Raw genomic sequence first — 20,667 nt, 5'->3', positions numbered from 1 at the left:
AGCATTTTAAGTTCACTTCTTTCTACTCATTCTAATCAGTGGCAGTAATTATTATAGACAGAGTGAAGTGTAAATACCCTAACAGAGGTTTATCAAGGGTGATTCTAAAGGAGCCCTGTACACTACAAATAATTGCCTTTAACACAGGATGTATAGAAAACAAAGAGGAACATTACATTTAAGGGCAAATTCTTCAGCAACCCAAAGAACAGACTTGAGATTTGTTAAAGTAATCAACGGGTTTTATTTCCTTAGAAATGAAAATATTCAGATCTAAACTTTGAAAGCTACTGTCAACAATATTTCCTCAGAGCCCAAGGGAGAAGGGCATGGGTGAGACAAAAGATGGAGGAAGGCAGAGACCACCAGGAAGAGGTGGGGGAGGGGCCCCTTGTTTTCCGACTTGGTCGGTTACACATCAGATCTGGTGACAACACTGAGGGGACCAGGTCCAGGGATGTGGGTGGGAAAAAAGGAACAGCGAAGCTTAACTACATAAACGAGCCATGAAACTCCAAGTAGAAAGGGAACCACCTAGTTCATCTCAGAAACGGGTAACTGCAACGGTAAAACTGGGAGAGTGGAGGTACCCAGTTCTTTTATACCTGGGTGATGTTTATGACTTGCGGTGGCCTTGAGGCTGGGGGAGGAGGGAAAGGGGTGGCCAGGGGTCTTCCCAGAACATCCCGTGAGCTTCTAAAGATCTAAAAGGGGACAGATGTTCCTCAGCCTTACAACCCAAGAAGCTGGGCGAAGCTAAGCTTCCGCTCGCGCTGACAACCTGGAAGCGCCCACCTTATCTGATGAAAAACTACAACTCCCATAACTCCCTGGGTCAGCAAAAAGGGAGGCCCTCCGCCAAAGCCGTTCACTTTCTCAGAATCTAGGCCGCAGATACCGTAGGCCTGGGAGGAGTGGACGCGAGCTCAGCAATACGCCACCCTCCTGCCATCCCCACCACCACAGCTTGAGGGTTGCCCCTGCCAGGTCCCTGGAAGTGCCCCCCGGCTCCTTATCCTTCACCCCTTCCGAAACTCCCGGCTCTGATTGCAACGTGGACTCCAGAAGGCCGGGGCGGGGGGTGGGGTGGGGGAGGGACAGAGGGGCATCAGGAGGTGGAAAACGGCCGGTCTGGGCTCCAACAGAAGCCTTGGCAAACAGTTCCAGGCAGGGAGGGGCCACGGTGGTTTCAACTCGCCCCAGGGAGCAGAGGCGCTGACTCAGATCCCAGGGTGTGGGGGCGCAGAGGTGAGGGCCTGGTGGGCTGCCCTCTCTGGGTCAATCCCCTAGGGCCGGGCGGGAGAGGCAGAGAGGGCGGTGGAGAGCAAGTGGGGTGGGGGAGGCGGTCCCAGTTTGCAGGCCATGGCCAGTTCCCCCTGTGACAGCCAGGCCTCAGCAGGAATGGGGCGGGGGGGCTCTTCTGGAAACTTTGGTGACTACTGGCTCTCGTGGCCGCCTCCGACGCCTGGGGCCTGGGCCTCTCTCTCAGCGGACTCTTCCTCTGGCTCCTGCTCCATCGCGGGCAGCCCCCAGGCCAGGCCCAGCCCGGAGGCGGCGAGGTCGTTCTCCGCCTCCACAAGGAGCGGCCTCGCACCCTCGGCCTCCTCGGCGACAGCAGCCGCCTCCTTCATCTCCTCTCCTTCTTCCGGATCAGCCTCCTTGGGACGCTTGGGGATGTCCTCTGGCGGGTCCTCGGCGGTCCTCTTCAGGGTCTCCTTCTCGTTCTCTTCCTCAGCTGGCAGGTCGACACCCAGCTTCCCTTGATCACCGTCGTCGCCGCCGTTGGTGTGGCTCTTCGGGTCCTCGCCGCCCTCGGCGGCCTCGGGCTCGGGCTCCTCAGGGCAGCTCTTCTCCAGGGCGCACTGGTAATCGGAAGCCTGGACGGTGGGGTTGTTCTCAATCTCCCACAGGCCCTCGCTGAAGCCCCGCCTCTTATTCGGTTTGCCAAACTTCTCCTTGGACTCCTCGTACGGGAAGAGGTGCCTGGGGCCCAGGAAGGCCGTCTCGTGGGTCCCGAAGAAAAACACCTGGTAGCGGTTGGCCTCGGCCATCTGCTCGATCCTGGCGGGCCAGTGGGCGTAGCCCTTTAATTTGGCGAACACCAGGTCCCCGCACTTGTACTTGCGACGGTAGAATAGCGACATGACTGCGGACAGGGCCTCAGCGGCCGAGAAAGGCGACCCACCGTGGCTAGCACGGCGGCGGCCGCTGGGCTGAGACTGCGCGCGCCTCGCCTCGAGGGCCCCCCACCACCACCACGCGCCCCTGTGGGCTCAACGCTCTGGCGCCCTGAGAAGGTTCTAGTGCAAAGAGTGCCGTATCTCGGAGAGCCTAAGCCTGTTTGGTCCCAGCATCGACGCTGGAGTTTTTCTAGAATGAGAGCTTGAGGAGCTTGGGTGTCCCAGGTGGCGGCTCTGCTGTGCCGATCCATCACTAGGCCTCGTTTATTGTGATAGCCAGAGGGGCCTAGAAGGGGAGACATGAGGCAATGTGGCGAGACAACGCAGTGACAGGACGAGCACCCATTTCCGTGAGACTAGTCACAGGTTAGGGCACATTTGCAGGATCGGTGGGGATCCCGATCTGCTCATGACTGAAAACTCCATTCTCGCCTCGGGAGATTCCCTAAGTCAGTGGTTTCACCCCATTTCTGATTTCCTTGAGAGCTAATGCTGGTGCCTGCAAGGGGATTCAAAAACAGTGGAGTCAGCCACCTTGATAGGACGGCTAGAAGGCGACTCTTTTGGAAACCAGTGTCCTAAATAGTACTTTGGGGGACGAGGTGGTGGCGGGGAGGGGGCGTAGGGGTGAGGTCACGAATGTAGAGAGGCATCATGACCATGTCCAAACTGGGCATGTACTTTAGATGGGATGCTGGGCATGACTTTTTACCCTTTCAACTATCCTTGCATATTTTAAGAGATAAGTCTATGTGTTTATAACATGGAAAGAATGTCAAATGCTCTCAGTATTTTTCTAGGAGAAAATTGAGCTGAAGAATTAGATAGAGGTCTGTTCATATCAGATATCTTGTTGGTATCTGGAACTTCTTGGTTGGGGGGCTGGGGGTGGGGTGGGTGGCACAGACTAAAGAAAAAGCATCATCTAAAGGATAGACTTTTCTCCTTAACTGACATTTATGGGAGTTTCCGTGTAACTGCCCTTGTTACACGTTTGTCTACACTTTTTTTTTTTTTTTTGAGCCCTGCTAGGGCAATGGCACCCCCACTCCAGCACTCTTGCCTGGAAAATCCCATGGATGGAGGAGCCTGGTGGGCTGCAGTCCATGGGGTCGCTGAGAGTCGGACAGGACTGAGCGACTTCACTTTCACTTTTCACTTCCATGCACTGGAGAAGAAAATGGCAACCCACTCCAATGTTCTTGCCTGGAGAATCCCAGGGACGGGGGAGCCTGGGGGCTGCCGTCTATGGGGTCGCACAGAGTCGAACAGGACTAAAGCGACTTAGCAGCAGCAGCAGCAGCTAGCTATGAGTTTGCACTCTGAAACCTAGCCAAATTTGTCATAAGGGCTGTTATGACAAAGATCTTTCAGTGTCAATTACACAATTTAACTACAAAGGTTTTTTCTTCTTTTTTTTTTAAGGGTAACCGACAGTGATTAGTGGAGAATTAGAACCACTGCCCGCCCTAGTTGAGCATGACTTTCAGCAAGAGGATCACAGGGGTATAAGCCAAACATCAAAGACTATTGGAGAGCTGGATCACTGCAGGTGAACAGGTAGGCATTTGAGACAAAAACACAAACTAAGGAGAAGTGAAAAGATCTAGTAAAGAAGGATCCCAAAGGGTAATAGATATTCTGTTAGGCAAAAGGGTGTAATTTTTGTACTGCTACCCGTTGCCCACTAATACACTGTGTAGTGCTAAGGGTTGGCATAAAAGATGCTGATTTTGAGGACTTTATAACTTAAGAGCGAAAGCATCAGGGACATCATTAGGAGAAATGCAAGCTAGTCTTCAAGTGTTAAATCATGTGTTCTTACATAAATATTGAAGGCATTCCAGGAGAAACCAGTGGGAGTGTGGTATCCTTCACTTGTTTACCAGCCTTGTAAAGCTTGGAATAGATATAATCTTTCTGAGCTTCTGTTATAAGATCTTAAGGTGTTTAAAGTAATATTTAGAATTTCCCTCAGGATTTTTTAATATTTATTAATGAGATTATGGGTATGAAAGTACAGACAATGGGTATAAAGTTCTAGAATGTACTAAAGAGTATGTCATAGAATTTCACTATGGATAAATCGGGCTATTATTATTAGGCTAAATGAAGGAAAAGGTATGTCAAAAAGAATAGAGTCATGACTAAGGACACTGAAGAATGAAGAAAGGTTACCTACCAACCAAATTCTCTATTAAGCTTGGAATTCCATATGGCATTATTTATCAGCACAATTTCTATATGAAACAACATAAAAGTTTTTCCTACATGGAAATATTATTTTTTTAAAGCAGTGTTCTTTAAATTTATCACCTACATATGTGCTAACTCCATTTGTGTCTGACTCTTTGTGACTCTATGGTCTGTTAGCCTGCAAGGTTCCTCTGTCTATGAGATCTCCAGGCAAGAATACTGGAGTGGGTTGCCATGCCCTCCTCCAGGGGCTCTTCCTGACCCAGGGATTGAACCTGCATCTCTTACAACTCTTACACTGGCAGGAAGGTTCTTTACCACTAATGCCACTAGGAAGCCCAAATTTATTTACTGCTGCTGCTAAGTCACTTCAGTTGTGTCCGACTCTGTGTGACCCATAGACGGCAGCCCACCAGGCTCCCCCGTCCCTGGGATTCTCCAGGCAAGAACACTGGAGTGGGTTGCCATTTCCTTCTCCAGTGCATGGAAGTGAAAAATGAAAGTGAAGTCGCTCAGTCATGTCCAACTCTTGGCGACCGCATGGACTGCAGCCCACCAGGCTCCTCCATCCATGGGATTTTCCAGGCAAGAGTACTGGAGTGGGGTGCCATAATGGTAGCTAATTCCTAAAAGGGGAGGATAAGAGGAAGGTTGAGCAAAGTTGAATGCATTTACAGAGTTGGATATCATTTTGACAGATACCCCATTCATTTTGTGCCTGCATGCTCCCTGATGGAATTAAATAACAGGATCTTGGCTTCTTTTACCCTTGAAACCAACTTGTTCTTAAAGTTATTGTCTATCTTTCGCTCAAAGTGAGGAGACTACATAAGTAGTGGTCATGATAATTTGGTTAGGTCTATATTTGGCTATTATATAAACAAAGTACCCATGAGCAACTCTCATTATTAATTTTCAGAAACTAGATCTCCATGAGCTCACATATTTCTAATGAAATCAAATGTACCAAGAACATCTATTTGTAGAAAGGACTTAATTGCAGCAGCAGCAGCAAACCTATCAAAACACCTTAGATTCCAGAACAGATAACACATCACAGTTTCCTTTTCTGGAAAACTAATGATAGGATTTAAAAGCTGCTTGGTAACAATTATGAAACATGGGCAATAAAACAATGTAATTGTACAAGAGAGAGAATAGATATCTAATTGATGTTTTCTTGTTTAATTAGTTTTAAATTCAATTACTTTGGTGTAAACTATGATTTAAAATAAATGTAATTGTCTTCTATGTGCTTTTGTCTTCATTAAAAAATATTAGCTGCCTCTGGGTTTATACAACAGAAGTATTTATACACAATTGGTATTTGGGATCAAGGGTTTTCTTTTTGAAATGTTCTAGCAGACATAATCACACAGAAAATAAGCCCCTTACTCCACCATGGATAGAAAATCCCCCACCCTGCTTTCTTTAAAAGTCATAGGAGGTGAGCTACTTCTGTATTTATTCACTTCTTTTTATCAGGGTGAAGTGAAAGTCACTCAGTCATGTCCAACTCATTGCAACCCCATGGACTATACAGTCCACGGAATTCTCCAGGCCAGATACTAGAGTGGGTAGCCTTTCCCTTCTCCAGGAGATCTTCCTAACCCAGGAATTGAACCCAGATCTCCTGCATTGCAGGTGGATTTTTTACCAGCTGAGCCACAAGGGAAGCACACTTAGCCTAATCTTTAAAGCCTCAGGGATTTCTGAAATCCACAGGATCTGCTGGGGGTGGATAAATTCTGTACCTGGGGGATGTCCCGCAACTAACGGATAATTTAAGGAATGTTCCTAAGGAGCTGTATCATTATCAATTTGAATGGTGTGTCAAGTCTGTGTCTAATTTGATGATGAGTTTGGGGTCGTGGGGAGAGATGGGAGTGCCGATTTTCCAAGTGATGTATGTGTTTATGTGTACTGGTGATTCAGGCTAGTCATAAATATCACAGGGTGGAGTGTCAGAAGGGCCATATAGAGAGATCAGAATTTAGGGACCTTGGAAAGAAAATGACCACTGTAAAATGAATAAATGTGGCTGGTTTGGAATATTTCATTATAATGATTTTAGAGCTTCCCTGGGGGATCAATGGTCAAGAATCCACCTGCCAATGTAGGAGACGGGTTCAGTCCTTGGGTCGGGAAGATGCCCTGGAGAAGGAATGGCAACCCACTGCAGTATTCTTGCCGGGAGAATCCCCTGGACAGAGGAGTCTGGCAGGCCACAGTAAATGGGGTCCCAAAGAGCCGGATATGACTTAGCAACTACACACCAGCACAACAACATACTGATTTGGGGATCACTTAAAGATTTTAAAAATTACTCTCTGGAAAATGTTTTAAATGAAAAGTATCAAATAATTTGAATATTTTTCTAATTTGAATCTTGCATGATAATATTTATTTGAGCTCTGCTATGTGAAAATATATGAGGGTTTTTTCCTTTTATTTACATAATTAGCAAAGTTTAAATAAGTTAATGCTGGTGAATATTCAATAATGAGGTATTGGATGTATATAACATCATCTGTTTACACAATAATTATATAATTAGATGGTCATCTTCTGTGTTTAGAGTTTTTAAAGTATAATTTAGTTACTTGGAAATTCTTACAATATGAAGTTGAGTGAAAAGACAGGACAAAATATATAACATAAGTAATTTATTAGCCTACGTGAAACCCAGTTCCTTAAATCTAAAATGTGGATAATCTTGAGAGAAACACTGCTTAAAATAAGCAGAACAGAGTGTCAAGTATGTTGCCTGACACCTATTAAGTATTCAGTTACTATTAGCCATTGCTATTAAAATAGCCAGTTCTAGCTTTATCTTGGGCATCCCAGATGGCTCAGTAGTAAAGAATTGGCCTTCCAAGCAGGAGACACAGGTTCAATTCCTGGGTTAGAACATCCCTTGAAGAAGGAAATGGCAACCACTCTGGTATTCTTGCCTGGGAGATCCCATGGACAGAGGAGCCTGGCGGGTACACAGGGTTGCAAAGAGAGTCAGATATGACTTAGCAATTAAACAACAACAACAACAACATGCTCTATTTTGTTTTGTTAAAGTGTAATTTTTTTGCAGTATATGATACATATTTTTTCTTGTAACTATTATTTTCCCCTGTTCAAGTTGTTTCTTTAATTTTATTATCATCATATTTTTTTTTCTTATTTTTTGGAAAGGATGCATTCTTCATAAAATAAAAATACATTTTCAAAGATTTAAGATCAACAATGTTGTATCTATAACTAAATATGGAACTTGGTTTTGCAATTTCAATTTTTTACTTCTTGCCATTACATTAAAATATCACACAAATTTGGTTAAAACAACCAAAGTTTTCAGAAAGTCAGGCTAAAGTTTTTGATGATGTAACTTCTGTCTTTATCTCAATTGTTTCTCAGTGGTTTCCTAGCTTTCATATATTGAAATTTTATATGAAATAATATTATCAAAATATTAGTCTTTGGGAATAAATAATTATAAAAGTTAAGGAAGTCATCAACAAGGTGAATAATAATGAAAAGGAAGAAAATTTTAAACTAAGATGTCTAATTTTGAATTAATGATAATGGTATGTGGAGCTGGACAATCATTTTGACTTATCAAGGTTTTGCTATTTTATTATTACAAAATGACTTTAACTTTTCACTTAATTTTCATTTAGTGATATCTGTATTGAGTTGATAGTTATCTTTTAACCAGAGAGTTATTGGAGGTGGGTGACTTTCTCCTTTTAAACATTATGAGGGAAATATTTGGCCTCCTGAAGAGATTAGGATTTTCTGTATTAGGGAACATGTATATTATTTATTGGAATAAATATTACAATATAAATATTATAGATAAAATGTGCTTCTTTTTTAAAAAATGTCCCACCATTCTTTTTCTCTTCCGATATTTATAACTTTAAACTCTAACCATGTAGGAGAACTTTTTTGAAGTTATCAAAAAGCATATATTCTGAGCTTTTTATCAGCTACCAACTTGTTTCATGATGGCTGAACCAAGCCTTTTGCTCTTTGAGAAAAAGCAAAATCAACAGTTTTCATAAAACAGATAAATTAAAAAATGCATAACTATTAAATTGAACAATGTTATGCTAATTAATAATAATTAGTTAATGATGCATAGGAGAATCCTTTGGACAGAGAAGCCTGGCAGGCTGCAGTCCATGGGGTCGCAAAAGTGGGACACGACTTAACAACTAAGTCACCACAATGACGCTTCAGTTGATTATAATTTTGAAGTAGTTGAGTTATTTTGTCTTCACTAATTTTAGCTGTTTCACACTTTTAAATATAACTGGAAAAAATAAAAGAATGAAAACATATAGCTTTTTCATATTGGGAAAGATTAATCTGGTTTTGTTCAGTTTTTTCTTTTGTTCACTTTATAGGACTCCTGTAAGTTGACAGGCAGTTTGTAGGCTGCATATATAGAAAACAGTGAAAACTGAAATCTAGACTGTAATGTATCTTTTAGGACATTAGTTCAGGCAATCCAGTTTATGAGTACTTACTATGTGGCCACCAGAAAGCTAGTGCTATGAGAAATATATCATGAGTGTAGAATATTTTAACCACACTAGGTGGTCTGTGTTATATCAGTCTTTTGATATATTTTCAAACATTATTTGTGATGTTTTATAATTTACACATATATATTTTCAATATACAAGAGCAATCTCAGTGTTAATAGTTCTATGTACTTGCTAATATTTTATCTATTTTATTTAATTAAAAACATATTAAAAAAATTTTTTTCCATGGTTTATTTCTAGATTTGTCATTTGTCCTTCCAGTTAGGTTTATTTCTGCTTTGTGCATTTCAAGGCTCTATTACTGTTAGTTGAGTTCAGTTCAGTCGCTCACTCGTATCCGACTCTTTGCAACCCCATGAACTGCAGCATGCCAGGCCTCCCTGTCCATCACCAACTCCTGGAGTTCACTCAGACTCACGTCCATCCAGTCGGTGATGCCATCCAGCCATCTCATCCTCTGTCATCCCCTTCTCCTCCTGCCCTCAATCCCTCCCAGCATCAGAGTCTTTTCCAATGAGTCAACTCTTCTCATGAGGTGGCCAAAGTACTAGAGTTTCAGCTTTAACATCATTCCTTCCAAAGAACACCCAGAACTGATCTCCTTCAGAATGGACTGGTTGCATCTCCTTGCAGTCCAAGGGACTGTCAACAGTCTTCTCCAACACCACAGTTCAAAAGCATCAATTCTTTGACGCTCAGCTTTCTTCACATTCCAACTCTCACATCCATACATGACTACTGGAAAAACCATAGCCTTGACTAGATGGACCTTTGTTGGCAAAGTAATAACTCTGCTTTTTAATATGCTATCTAAGTTGGTCATAACTTTCCTTCCAAGGAGTAAGCGTCTTTTAATTTCATGGCTGCAATCACCATCTGCCGTGATTTTGGAGCCCAAAAAAATAAAGTCTTACACTGTTTCCACTGTTTCCCCATCTATTTCCCATGAAGTGATGGGACCAGATGCCATGATCTTCGTCTTCTGAATGTTGAGCTTTAGCCAACTTTTTCACTCTCCTCTTTCACTTTCATCAAGAGGCTTTTGAGTTCCTCTTCACTTTCTGCCATAAGGGTGGTGTCATCTGCATATCTGAGGTTACTGATATTTCTCCCAGCAATCTTGATTCCAATTTGTGCTTCTTCCAGCCCAGCGTTTCTCATGATGTACTCTGCATATAAGTTAAATAAGCAGGGTGACAATATACAGCCTTGACGTCCTCCTTTTCCTGTTTGGAACCAGTCTGTTGTTCCATGTCCAGTTCTAACTGTTGCTTCCTGACCTGCATATAGGTTTCTCAAGAGGCAGGTCAGGTGGTCTGGTATTCCCACCTCTTTCAGAATTTTCCACAGTTTATTGTGATCCACACAGTCAAAGGCTTTGGCATAGTCAATAAAGCAGAAATAGAGGTTTTTCTGGAACTCTCTTGCTTTTTCAATGATCCAGTGGATGTTGGCAATTTGATCTCTGGTTCCTCTGCCTTTTCTAAAACCAGTGTGAACATCTGGAAGTTCATGGTTCACATATTGCTGAAGCCTGGCTTGGAGAATTTTGAGCATTACTTTACTAGCGTGTGAGATGAGTGCAATTGTGCGGTAGTTTGAGCATTCTTTGGCGTTACCTTTCTTTGGGATCGGAATGAAAACTGACCTTTTCCAGTCCTGTGGCCACTGCTAAGTTTTCCAAATTTGCTGGCATATTGAGCGCAGCACTTTCACAGCATCATCTTTCAGGATTTGAAATAGCTCAACTGGAATTCCATCACTTCCACTAGCTTTGTTCGTTATGATGTTTTCTAAGGCCCACTTGACTTCACATTCCAGGATGTCTGGCTCTAGGTGAGTGATCACACCATCGTGATTATCTTGGTTGTGAAGATCTCTTTTGTACAGTTCTTCTGTGTATTCTTGCCACCTCTTCTTAATATCTTCTGCTTCTGTCAGGTCCATACCATTTCTGTCCTTTATCGAGCCCATCTTTGCATGAAATGTTCTCTTGGTATCTCTAATTTTCTTGAAGAGATCTCTGGTCCTTCCCATTCTGTTGTTTTCCTCTATCTTTGCATTGAGGGCTGAGGAAGGCTTTCTTATCTCTCCTTGCTATTCTTTGGAACTCTGCATTCAGATGCTTATATCTTTCCTTTTCTCCTTTGCTTTTTGGTTCTCTTCTTTTCACAGCTATTTGTAAGGCTTCCCCAGGCAGCCATTTTGCTTTAAGTACCTACATATTCTTTATTTTGATATTGTTTTACTTTCATTAGAATCTTCATTTTATTAGAATGAAATGATTGCCTTATTGAAGGTTGTTGCTTTAATTTCTGCTTTTGTATTAGCATGCTGCTTTTACTTTTTTTGATTAGCATTTCAGTGTTAACAGTTCTTTAAGTTTCCTTTGTCATTTTGTTTAGTTATACCTTTGAAACCAGGATATGGTCATCCCTCTGTATAGGCAGGGAATTGGTTCCAAGATAGTGTCCACCCATCTCCCCTGATACCAAAAATTCCCCACAGCTCAAGTCCATTATATAAAATGGCAGAGTACAGTAGCCCCTCCCCCATCTCGCCCCCTCACCCCAGCATCCCTGGTTCCACCTCTGTGGATTCAACCAGTGAAGTGAAAGTCAGTCATGTCCAACTGTTTGCAATCCCATGGACCATACAGTCCATGGAATTCTCCAGGCCAGAATACTGGAGTGGGTAGCCTTTCCCTTCTCCAGGGGATCTTCCCAACCCAGGGATCCAACCCAGGTCTCCTGCATTGCATGCAGATTCTTTACCAGCTGAGGCACTATGGAAGCCCAGGAATACCTAAGTGGGTAGCCTATCCCTTCTCCAGTGGATCTTCCCAACCCAGGAATCAAACCAGGGTCTCCTGCGTTGCAGGTAGAGTCTTTGCCAACTATGGATCAAATCCATAGACGCTAAACCCTTGGATACAGAGGGCCAACTGTGTAAGTAAATTGTCTTCAATCTAATATTTCATCAAGAGAATTTAACTTTCTTAACATGTCGTGATGAATTCTGTGTCTACCACCTCATTTTGTGTTTTTGACTTACACCTTTGTAGGATTTTCTTTTTCCCTTTCTGCTTTTCTGCCTTCCTGTAGGTCAGTAAAGTTCGTAATATAATCATTGTGTGCTGTGTGCTAAGTCCCTTCAGTTATATCCTACTGTTTGAGACCCTATGGGCTGTAGCCAACCAAGCTCCTCTGTCCTTGGGTTTCTCCAGGCAAGAATACTAGAGTGGGTAGCCAAAATCATTATCATCATTATTATTATTGTTTTCCTTTTTTGCTGGTTCCTCTTTGCTGGTTGGTAACTCTTCCTTCATTATTTTCAGTAATTATTATTTATTGCATATATAATTTATATGCAGAAGAATAAATTTTTAAACCCAAATTTAAAGACTTGAGCATATTTTAAGAAGCCCTAACACTCAACTTTGCAATTGTCTAAAATTTTACATTTTAAAAAGTTCATAATAGGTATTTTTGCAATTATTTATTATATTTATCCACATATTTATCATTAAGTTCTTACACATTCTTACTTCAATAAAGGCAATGTGTCACGTAGTAATTGTTTTAATGATGGTGTGGAGTAGTAGATATACTCTCTTAGCTTTATATAGTTGAAGATATATTTATTACAACCTCATTATAAAAAGTATATTAGCTTGGTATATAATTCATATTTAAAATTTTATTCCTTTAATATTATGAGGGCATTATGTGTTCTAGCATTCATTACTGCTTCTGAGAAGTCTCCCATTGTGTGATCATTATTCCTTGCCAAGTGTCCTTTTTCTTTATCCTTGATATACTTCAGTTTCTTTAAGACAGGTATCGTTATCAACTTATTTTCATCCATTATAGTTGGTGGAGACTTTGAATTCATGTCTGACTTCAAAGGTGGCTCAGCCATAAAGAATCCACCTGCAATGTAGGAGCCACAGGAAATGGAGGTTTGATCCCCGGGTCTGGAAGATACCCTGGAGGAGGGCAATCCACTCCAGTATCCTTGCTTGGAGAATCCCATAGACAGAGGAGCCTGGCAGGCTATAGTCCACGGGGTGGCAAAGAGTTGGACACTACTGCGACTTAGCACACGTCCTTAATTCAGAAAATTCTTACATTTTTAAATATAGCCTCAGACATTTTCTCTGCGGGATCACTGATATAATTACATTAAATTATCCCAATCCATAGCCCATACTTCTTATACATGTTTTATGTCTCTATCTACTGTACTACATTCTGTAAAACTTCCCCAAAACTGTATTTCCATTTATTTATCCTTCATGTCTCATTTAAAGGTTACTCTAATTACGACCATTTCAAAAACAATAATTTTCATTTTAAGAATCTCTTAATTTTTTTATATTTGTCCTTCAATATTACATTTATATCTGTTTTGGTTTCATAATTTCTCATTCTTGAGTTACTCATTTCTCATTCCCTTTAGAGATTCTAAACATACTTATTTTAAAACCACTATTGATGTTTTTCTCTTATTTTCATTTAATCTGTCATGAGTTCATTTCCTGCTGCCAAGTGGTGGCTTGGCTCAAGGTTGCCTGGCTGCAAGGCTGTCTGCTTCTTTGTGCCTGTATAAGAAGTAGTGTTATAAGCACTGTGTCCCCCCAAAGTAGTAAATTAGGGATTTTTTTCAGCTCCTTTTCAGTGTCAAGAAGCTCCACAGTGAGACCAGCTCTAGTGCCCCATTGCACCCGAGGAACCACATTTCCTTCTGCTCCATGGAATCTGCCTTTCCTTGCTTCTAGTCTCAGATCCTAACAGACTTGCAGTGTTAGTTCCTCTCAGTATTTTTCATTTCCTCCCATTTCTGGTCTTTCAGTATGTCAAAGATATTTAATTGTATCTTTTATATTTTATCTGCTTTCTGCCATATGTTGGATCAAAAAGGGAAGGTCTCAAAGCGTGAATTTATAACATTTTAATTAGGTATCAGGAAGTTATAAAATGTCATGCATACCCTTCCCCTTAGCAGTCTGCAAATTAATTGAGGAGAAAAGATTCTCACATGAAACATTCTAGCAAGAAACATTTAGAGAATACAAAAGAGACTCTAATGAAAATAAAAACTTGTACCCATTTATACCAAAATAATCAGGGAAGGCTTTTTGAACATAGCAGAAGGAGTTGAGATTTTTCTTACAGAATGAGTAAGATTTGTAGGAAATATATGAATTTTAATTCTTTACAGATGCACTTTATTATGTGCCCAGAAGATGCAATATATGTAACTTCTATTAGTGGCTTTTCAGGAACTTCCATTAGAAAGACAGTGTGTTAAATTGTAAACCTCTGGGTACACACTCAAGTGGGACTATTAGATAATTTTAAGGGGGCCCTAAAATAGCTTCACATAAAACCTGTCCCAGTAGTCACTCAGTTTTGCAGAAGCTGATGCAAGAGGTGGAAATGTATGCATACATCTACGTCCTCTAAGAAATGCTAAGACTATAACTACTATGTTATTGCATTTAAAGGAATATTCTTCCAGGAAAGTATTAGCAACAACTAATTGGATCAGTATTGATTCATTTCCCAGAGAAATCCAGTACCTAATGCTCAGTGTCTCTTACTTCTTCTGCCTGAATTTTCAGCTTTAAGCTACTTCATAAACTGTTCATATCCTCAGAAAAGCCTAAAAATAATTGCATTACATAATTCCCTAATATACCTCTGATGCCTGCTCATCAGGGCCCATACTAGGGGTTCAGCACACAAGCCAAGAGCCAGTAAATGAACAGTAACCAAAGGCAGGACTTTTCACAAATAGGCTCACGGTTTATTTAATGCCTGTGTTTAAGTCTCTCTTATTCATGCTGCACCGAAGTTCACCCAGCCATTTTACAGAAATAATGGATATATTTGGCCCTGTGCCTTGTTAGTTCTGATGGTTAGTCTGACTCAGACAAATAACATTCCAGGCAAAGAAAAATATGTAGCTCTTCTAGTGCATGGAAATGAGCAACTGCAGGCTTCAGCCACGGGCTATGGCAAGGTCTGCAAATGGATGACTAAATAGGTTCAAAGTAGGTGATGGAAATCAGGAGACAGGAAGATTAACCCACAGACTGGTCTGTTTTAAGTCAGCTTGACTTCCATTTATTGCAACCCTGACATTGGAATAAACCTATTAAATATATTTTCAAAATGCAACCAAGTGGTAAAACATGATACCTTACTTTAAAACTTTTTAAATTGAATGCACCTGGTGAGGCTCTCTATCAATTTATGTTAATACCACACACAAGCAAGCCAGGACCTAATTACCAATTAAGCAATAAAACTGTTTATAAAAGCAAATGTTCTCTGGGTCAAGTCCATGAAATATATATATAAAACATGTATGTACAAATATAAATGTAAATATATATACCCATACGCATGCTTGCATGCTCAGTTGCATCCAACTCTTTGCGACCTCATAGACTATATAGCTCACCAGGCTCATCTGTCCATGGAATTTTCCAAGCAATAATATTGGAGTGGGTTGCCATTTCCTTCTACAATATATACCTGTATACACATACTATATTTCTTAACCTTTGTTACAATTCTCAATATGTTATTGAATATGTGTTTCATAGAGATAACTTCTATGTAGTGATTTGATCATCCTAAACAACGAGAGGGATCCCATAATTATATAAAGTTCAGGGTCTTTGTAAGTCCAAAACAAAAATTCTTTAAAATGCATGAAAAATAATTGTTTCTTGAATGGTCATTGACTGAGTCCTCTCATTCTGAATGTGGCTGTTTATGATCACAAGCATTCACAAAGAGACAGAGTTCTGACTGAACTCACCCCAATCCACCCAATAAACCTTTCTCTAGAGAGCTGGTGTAAAAGCTGAAGGTCAAGAAACAGAGGGGCTCAAGAATCCGCCTGCCAATGCAGGAGATGGAAGGGATGCGGGTTTGATCCCTGGGTCTAGAAGATACCGTGGAGTAGGAAATAGCAACCCACTCCAGTGTTTCTTGCCTGAAAAATCCCATGAACAGAGGAGCCTGGAGGGCTGCAGTCCAAAGGGTCTCAAAGAGTCAGACACAACTGAACTACTAAACACGCACACACATACACACGTATAGGTTGTGATTCCAACAGATACATGTTAATATGCAGCACTATTTCCACAGTGTTTCACTTATTAATTTCTCTAGTGATAAACACCTGTACTAATCTCTGTCTAGGTATCCATCCATTCGTCCATATTTTATCTTTTTAAACAGTTCAGTCATCGTGTTTTTTGATGATTTTTCCCTCCCATGTAATAGAGTGTTAATGCAATTTTCAATCTCTGTGAGTAACATACAATGAAATCTGCTCCAGCATCCGAGAACAATTGTCTTCAAATGTGAAGAAATAAGTGCTGGAGTGAGTTTCTTGGTCATCCAGATTATGCTCATTTAAATATCTTCAATATGGTTGCAAACTGGACCAGAAGTCTATTTGGAATTGAAAGGCTGCCTTTGTCACACACGGATGTGCTAAAATCTCTTACATACTGTGGGTTAACTTCAAGTTTATATCCAAAGAATTCTTATTTCTTTCAAATATTGTTCACACTTCCAAATGTCAATTTCACATACTTCTCTTCTGAATTTGCCACTGAATGTATTATTTTGATTAGTGTTGTCAGGAAGTACCTAAACATTTTTCCTTCTTGATTGGTATTCAGCAAATTCTTTATTAGTCCCAGGCTGCTTTGGTACATTCAGGAAAGTGTAAAGAAGTATGGGTTCTAGATCTTGCCATCTTTCCTACCCTCTAAATCAGGTGTCCCCAACCTGTGGGGTCTAATACCTGATGATCCCAGGTGGAGATGATGTATTAATAATAGAAATAAAGTGCACAATAAATTTAATATGCTTGAATTATCCTGAAACTATTCCCCATTTTTGGTCTGTGGAAAAATTGTCTTCCACGATACCAGTCACTGGTGCCAAAAAGGTTGCTGCTCTAAATTACTCTTGGGGCACTTCCCTGGTGGTCTAGTAGGACTTCCCTGGTGGTCCCCTTTCAATGTAGGGGGCCTGGGTTCGATCCCTGGCCAGGGAGCTAGATCCCACATGCTGAAACTGTGGGACCTGGCTCAGTTTAATAAATAAATATTTTTAAAAAATTACTCTTGGCCTCAAGTTTTTTCATCTGTACAAAAAAAGGGGCAGGACTAAATCACTGATTCTAGTAGGAGATGGATATAACAAAATCACTGATGAGACAATATGAGCATGTCTGTCAATAGTGTTTGTGACATGGACTCAAGAGTCAAATCTCAGCTGTTCCACTTATTTAGTTTTGTGATTATTATTTAATTTTTGCAGCACAGCGTGTCATCATGTAAGTGAGGGAGAAATTATGGTGGTAAAAATATAATAAAAAATCTCACTCATATGCCTTTATGTGAGTGTGTGAAAATTAAATGTAATAAATTCTGTAAGGCATTGAGTTTATACTTCAAATGCAGTGAGCACCCAGTAAACATCAGCAACAACTGTAAAATGCCAGCATTACTGTTGCATCAAAATGGTGTGCAGGACTGCAGAGCTAAAACTATCATATAATTTATTCAGATATTTGACATTTATTGAGCACCTCCTAAGTGCCTGACATTGTTCCAAACACTCATGTTATACAATACCTCCACCCACAGAGTTTACTTACATTTTAGTGGGAAACACAACAAAAATATGATATGACAAGAAATAATGGAATATTGCCAACATGACATAGAGTGAAAAAGGCCACAAAGGAAAATGAAGTAGGATAAAGGAATACAGAATGATTTAGGATGGTCAGTGTTCCTTTCTATAAGGTAGTAGGCAAGGCTTCTCTGAAGAGGAAGTGTTTGAGTAGAGGTGACTATACAGATAGCCGAGGGAAGAGCTTTCCCAGCAGTGGGATCAGGATATGCAAAGACCCTGCATGTGAGCAAACTAGCTGTGTTAGAAAGAAAGCAAGAAGGTGACTACCGATAGGGAGAGGGTAACCTGATACAGAGTGGGTAATTGTAGGAGATAAAGACAGAGGTGTAGACAGAGGCCAGAGAGCTAAGACCTCGTAGAACATGGTGGACTTGGGAGTTTAAGTGTGGTGAGAAAGCATCAGAGTACCATGAACAGGGAATTATCATGACTTAAGTTTTAAACACACCTGAGTTTAAATCCTCTGCAGGAAAGTTGTGAACCCCTATGGCATGTTTCTTCACTTGTTATTGGAAGGTGTGAAAGAAGCGCTGGATGTGAAAGCAATAGACACAGTGTTTGGCACAAAGGATTTGCTTGAGATCCTTAAACATTAGAAATTCTTCTTCTTCACCTTGAAAGTTTTAGGCGAGAAGAGACACAAGATGGATTTCAATCCATGCTTTCCCACTGTTATTCCCAGCTCCTGACATGACCTCCATCACAGCCACTCTTCTGGATAAAAACTTTTCCCTTAAAAGACTCTTGTAATAACATATGTGTTACATAAGATGAATTAGTTCTACTGGCCTTTACTAACAGGAGTCCTAGTTACTATTATAGTTGGTGATACTTAGACCAAATGGGGAACAAGGTGTGCGTGAAGCAGCGAGAGCCTCCTTCATGGCCCATGCAGAACAGCATGATCACTGGTCCTGGGATTGGAAAGAGGAAATTAGATAACAGCACCCTGTGAGGGGGTGGCAGGGGTGGTTGATGAATGAGATGCTATCTTTAGACAGCCTTCCACTCCAGGTTGGAATTTGTTTTCTTTTTCCACACTTGAGAAGTATATGTCACATGGAGCCACACAGAGAGTAACAGATACACTCATATACTGGAGGCCAAGATTTCAGAGCCAAGCTCTTCTCAGGTTCAAGATTAACACTTGAGGGTTTCCTGGACTCAGTGTTTCATTTTGGAAACAGCATTTTCCATTTGATCTTTGCCTCTTATTTGCTCCTTCTTAGTTTCATCTTTTATTATGATATTTGTATTGGGCCATTGCCTTTCAGTGAGTCAGTAAGTCGGTATTCAGCACTGTGGATTTTTCTACCTAAAGCAATCTGTTGTGAAAATATAAGGCGAGAAGAGGGACTCCCAAAATATATACTTTCTTGCCAATGATTCAAAGAAGGCCTACCTGCCTTGGATATTATTTAACTTGAATATTCTACAATATTTTAAGTCTTGGGAAAAAAATTTTTCTGACACAATTATACCAGGAATGCTAATGAAGACTGTAGCAAATTCTAATTATAAAATGTTCTCTAGGTCTGCTTCATATAGAAATTCGCATGATATTTTGCATGACATGATTCAGCATCTTGATAGCAAATATGGCACCATGTTTTGAAGTTTCTACATAGACTGAAACTCGACACTGAGTCCCCTGGTCTTCAAAGCTGAGCTGAAAATGAAAGGAAAATCAGTCCAGACTTGGGCCCCACTCTTGTCTTCACCTAATTATAAGGATAGGGATGTTTCCATTCTGGTCTCAGGAAAGACTCACAATGTTTCCCCTGGAATCTCCAATCTTAGGTCAAAGAAACCTCTGCCAGTCTGGTAAGTGTGACAACTATTATACAATAAAAGTTTCATGTCCAGCACCTCTCAGATGACAGTGCTAAATGAAAATAAATGAGAGTATAGATATTTTTTTATGGGCCTGTTCCCCAAATCCTTTGTCTCTGTCACCTTTTCATGTGGAATTCAATGTTAGCTATCTATAAATTCTCTTGCAGCTGTCCAAAATAAATTATTCAGGATGCATTTTCTTGACTTTTTACCAGCATTCCACATGCTTCTAATCCTTTTTTATGTAATAGGTGGGAAATACATTATAAATAAATGAGAAAACCATTTTTATCAGGTAAAAACTCCCCTTCCTTTTCTTGTCCCTTAACTGAATTTTATTACCATCCATTCTTTTTTCTCTATTCTGTTTTGAAGTTCACCATTCTTATTCCTGATCACATACTTTTACTCCTTCTCAGTGAACTTGTTCCATCAATTATTCACTCTTTCTTTTTTTTATTTTTGGCCATGCTGCACAGCTTGCAGGATCTTAGTTCCCCAATCAGGCACTGAGCCTGCACCCTCAGTGATGAAAGCTCAAAGTCCTAACCAGTGGACTGTCAGAGAATTCCCTTTCTTTAATATTTCAGTCTTTATCAGATCTTCCCACTCTAAGTTCTGATTAAAGATCTTTCATAGTAAAAATGTTATTTTCTCAAAAGAAATGTTATTTTCTTAATCCTCCCTTCCCATCAATCTCCCCCTCTCCACCTTTTTTTCCCATCATCTTCACACTCTACTTGGAGAAGCCACTTCACCATTTAATTCCGACTCCTCTGCTCATCACTCTACTCTGTTTCCCTCTACCACCTACAAATTTTCTTTCAAATTTACCTTCTAATGTCTGAGTCCAGTGACCTCTCCTGGCCCTGGGTTGTACATTCCAGCTCCTCTGAACACCTCATTCCTTTTAAAAAGTCACACTAACTGTATTTTTCTTTGGCCACACACCTTAAAAACTCAAGATCCCTTGATATGTATTTTTCATATCAGATGATATGCTGGGTCAAGGGAATGAAAAATAAATAGAGTCTCAGATGAGATGAAGTTCGCAGTCTAGGAGGGTAAACAAACACATGCAAAGAATACACAAATCCTTGTCACACTGCCTTTTCTGGTAAAAAGGGAGACTAGATTTCCAGAAACTTTATCCTAACAAAAAACACTTCA

General features: G+C 40.7%; 1 protein-coding gene and 1 long non-coding RNA gene across 2 annotated transcripts in view; one reads left to right on the top strand and one right to left on the bottom strand.

Moving 5' to 3' along the window:
* Nucleotides 1-220: 220 nt before the first annotated feature.
* Nucleotides 221-2,680, bottom strand: HDGFL1 (HDGF like 1). The gene has a single exon (XM_025266222.3). It carries the CDS (start codon nucleotides 2,142-2,144, stop codon nucleotides 1,437-1,439), a length of 708 nt encoding a protein of 235 aa, XP_025122007.3. The 5' UTR covers nucleotides 2,145-2,680; the 3' UTR covers nucleotides 221-1,436.
* A 788-nt stretch (nucleotides 2,681-3,468) lies between these two features.
* Nucleotides 3,469-20,667, top strand: part of LOC112579574 — a 34,883-nt gene continuing 17,684 nt past the window's right edge. The window contains exon 1 of the long non-coding RNA XR_006639948.1: nucleotides 3,469-3,740. This is a non-coding gene — a long non-coding RNA (uncharacterized LOC112579574). The remainder of the gene's footprint in view (nucleotides 3,741-20,667) is intronic.

The sequence above is a fragment of the Bubalus bubalis genome, chromosome 2, assembly GCF_019923935.1.
Source record: "Bubalus bubalis isolate 160015118507 breed Murrah chromosome 2, NDDB_SH_1, whole genome shotgun sequence".
NCBI lineage: Eukaryota > Metazoa > Chordata > Mammalia > Artiodactyla > Bovidae > Bubalus > Bubalus bubalis.
The sequence above is the reverse complement of the archived record's forward strand: the minus strand, read 5'-3'. Positions and strand labels throughout refer to the sequence as shown.

Bases quoted from the DNA above. Each gene is read 5' to 3' on its own strand.
- HDGFL1 (XM_025266222.3), bottom strand. From the start codon at position 2,144: ATGTCGCTATTCTACCGTCGCAAGTACAAGTGCGGGGACCTGGTGTTC.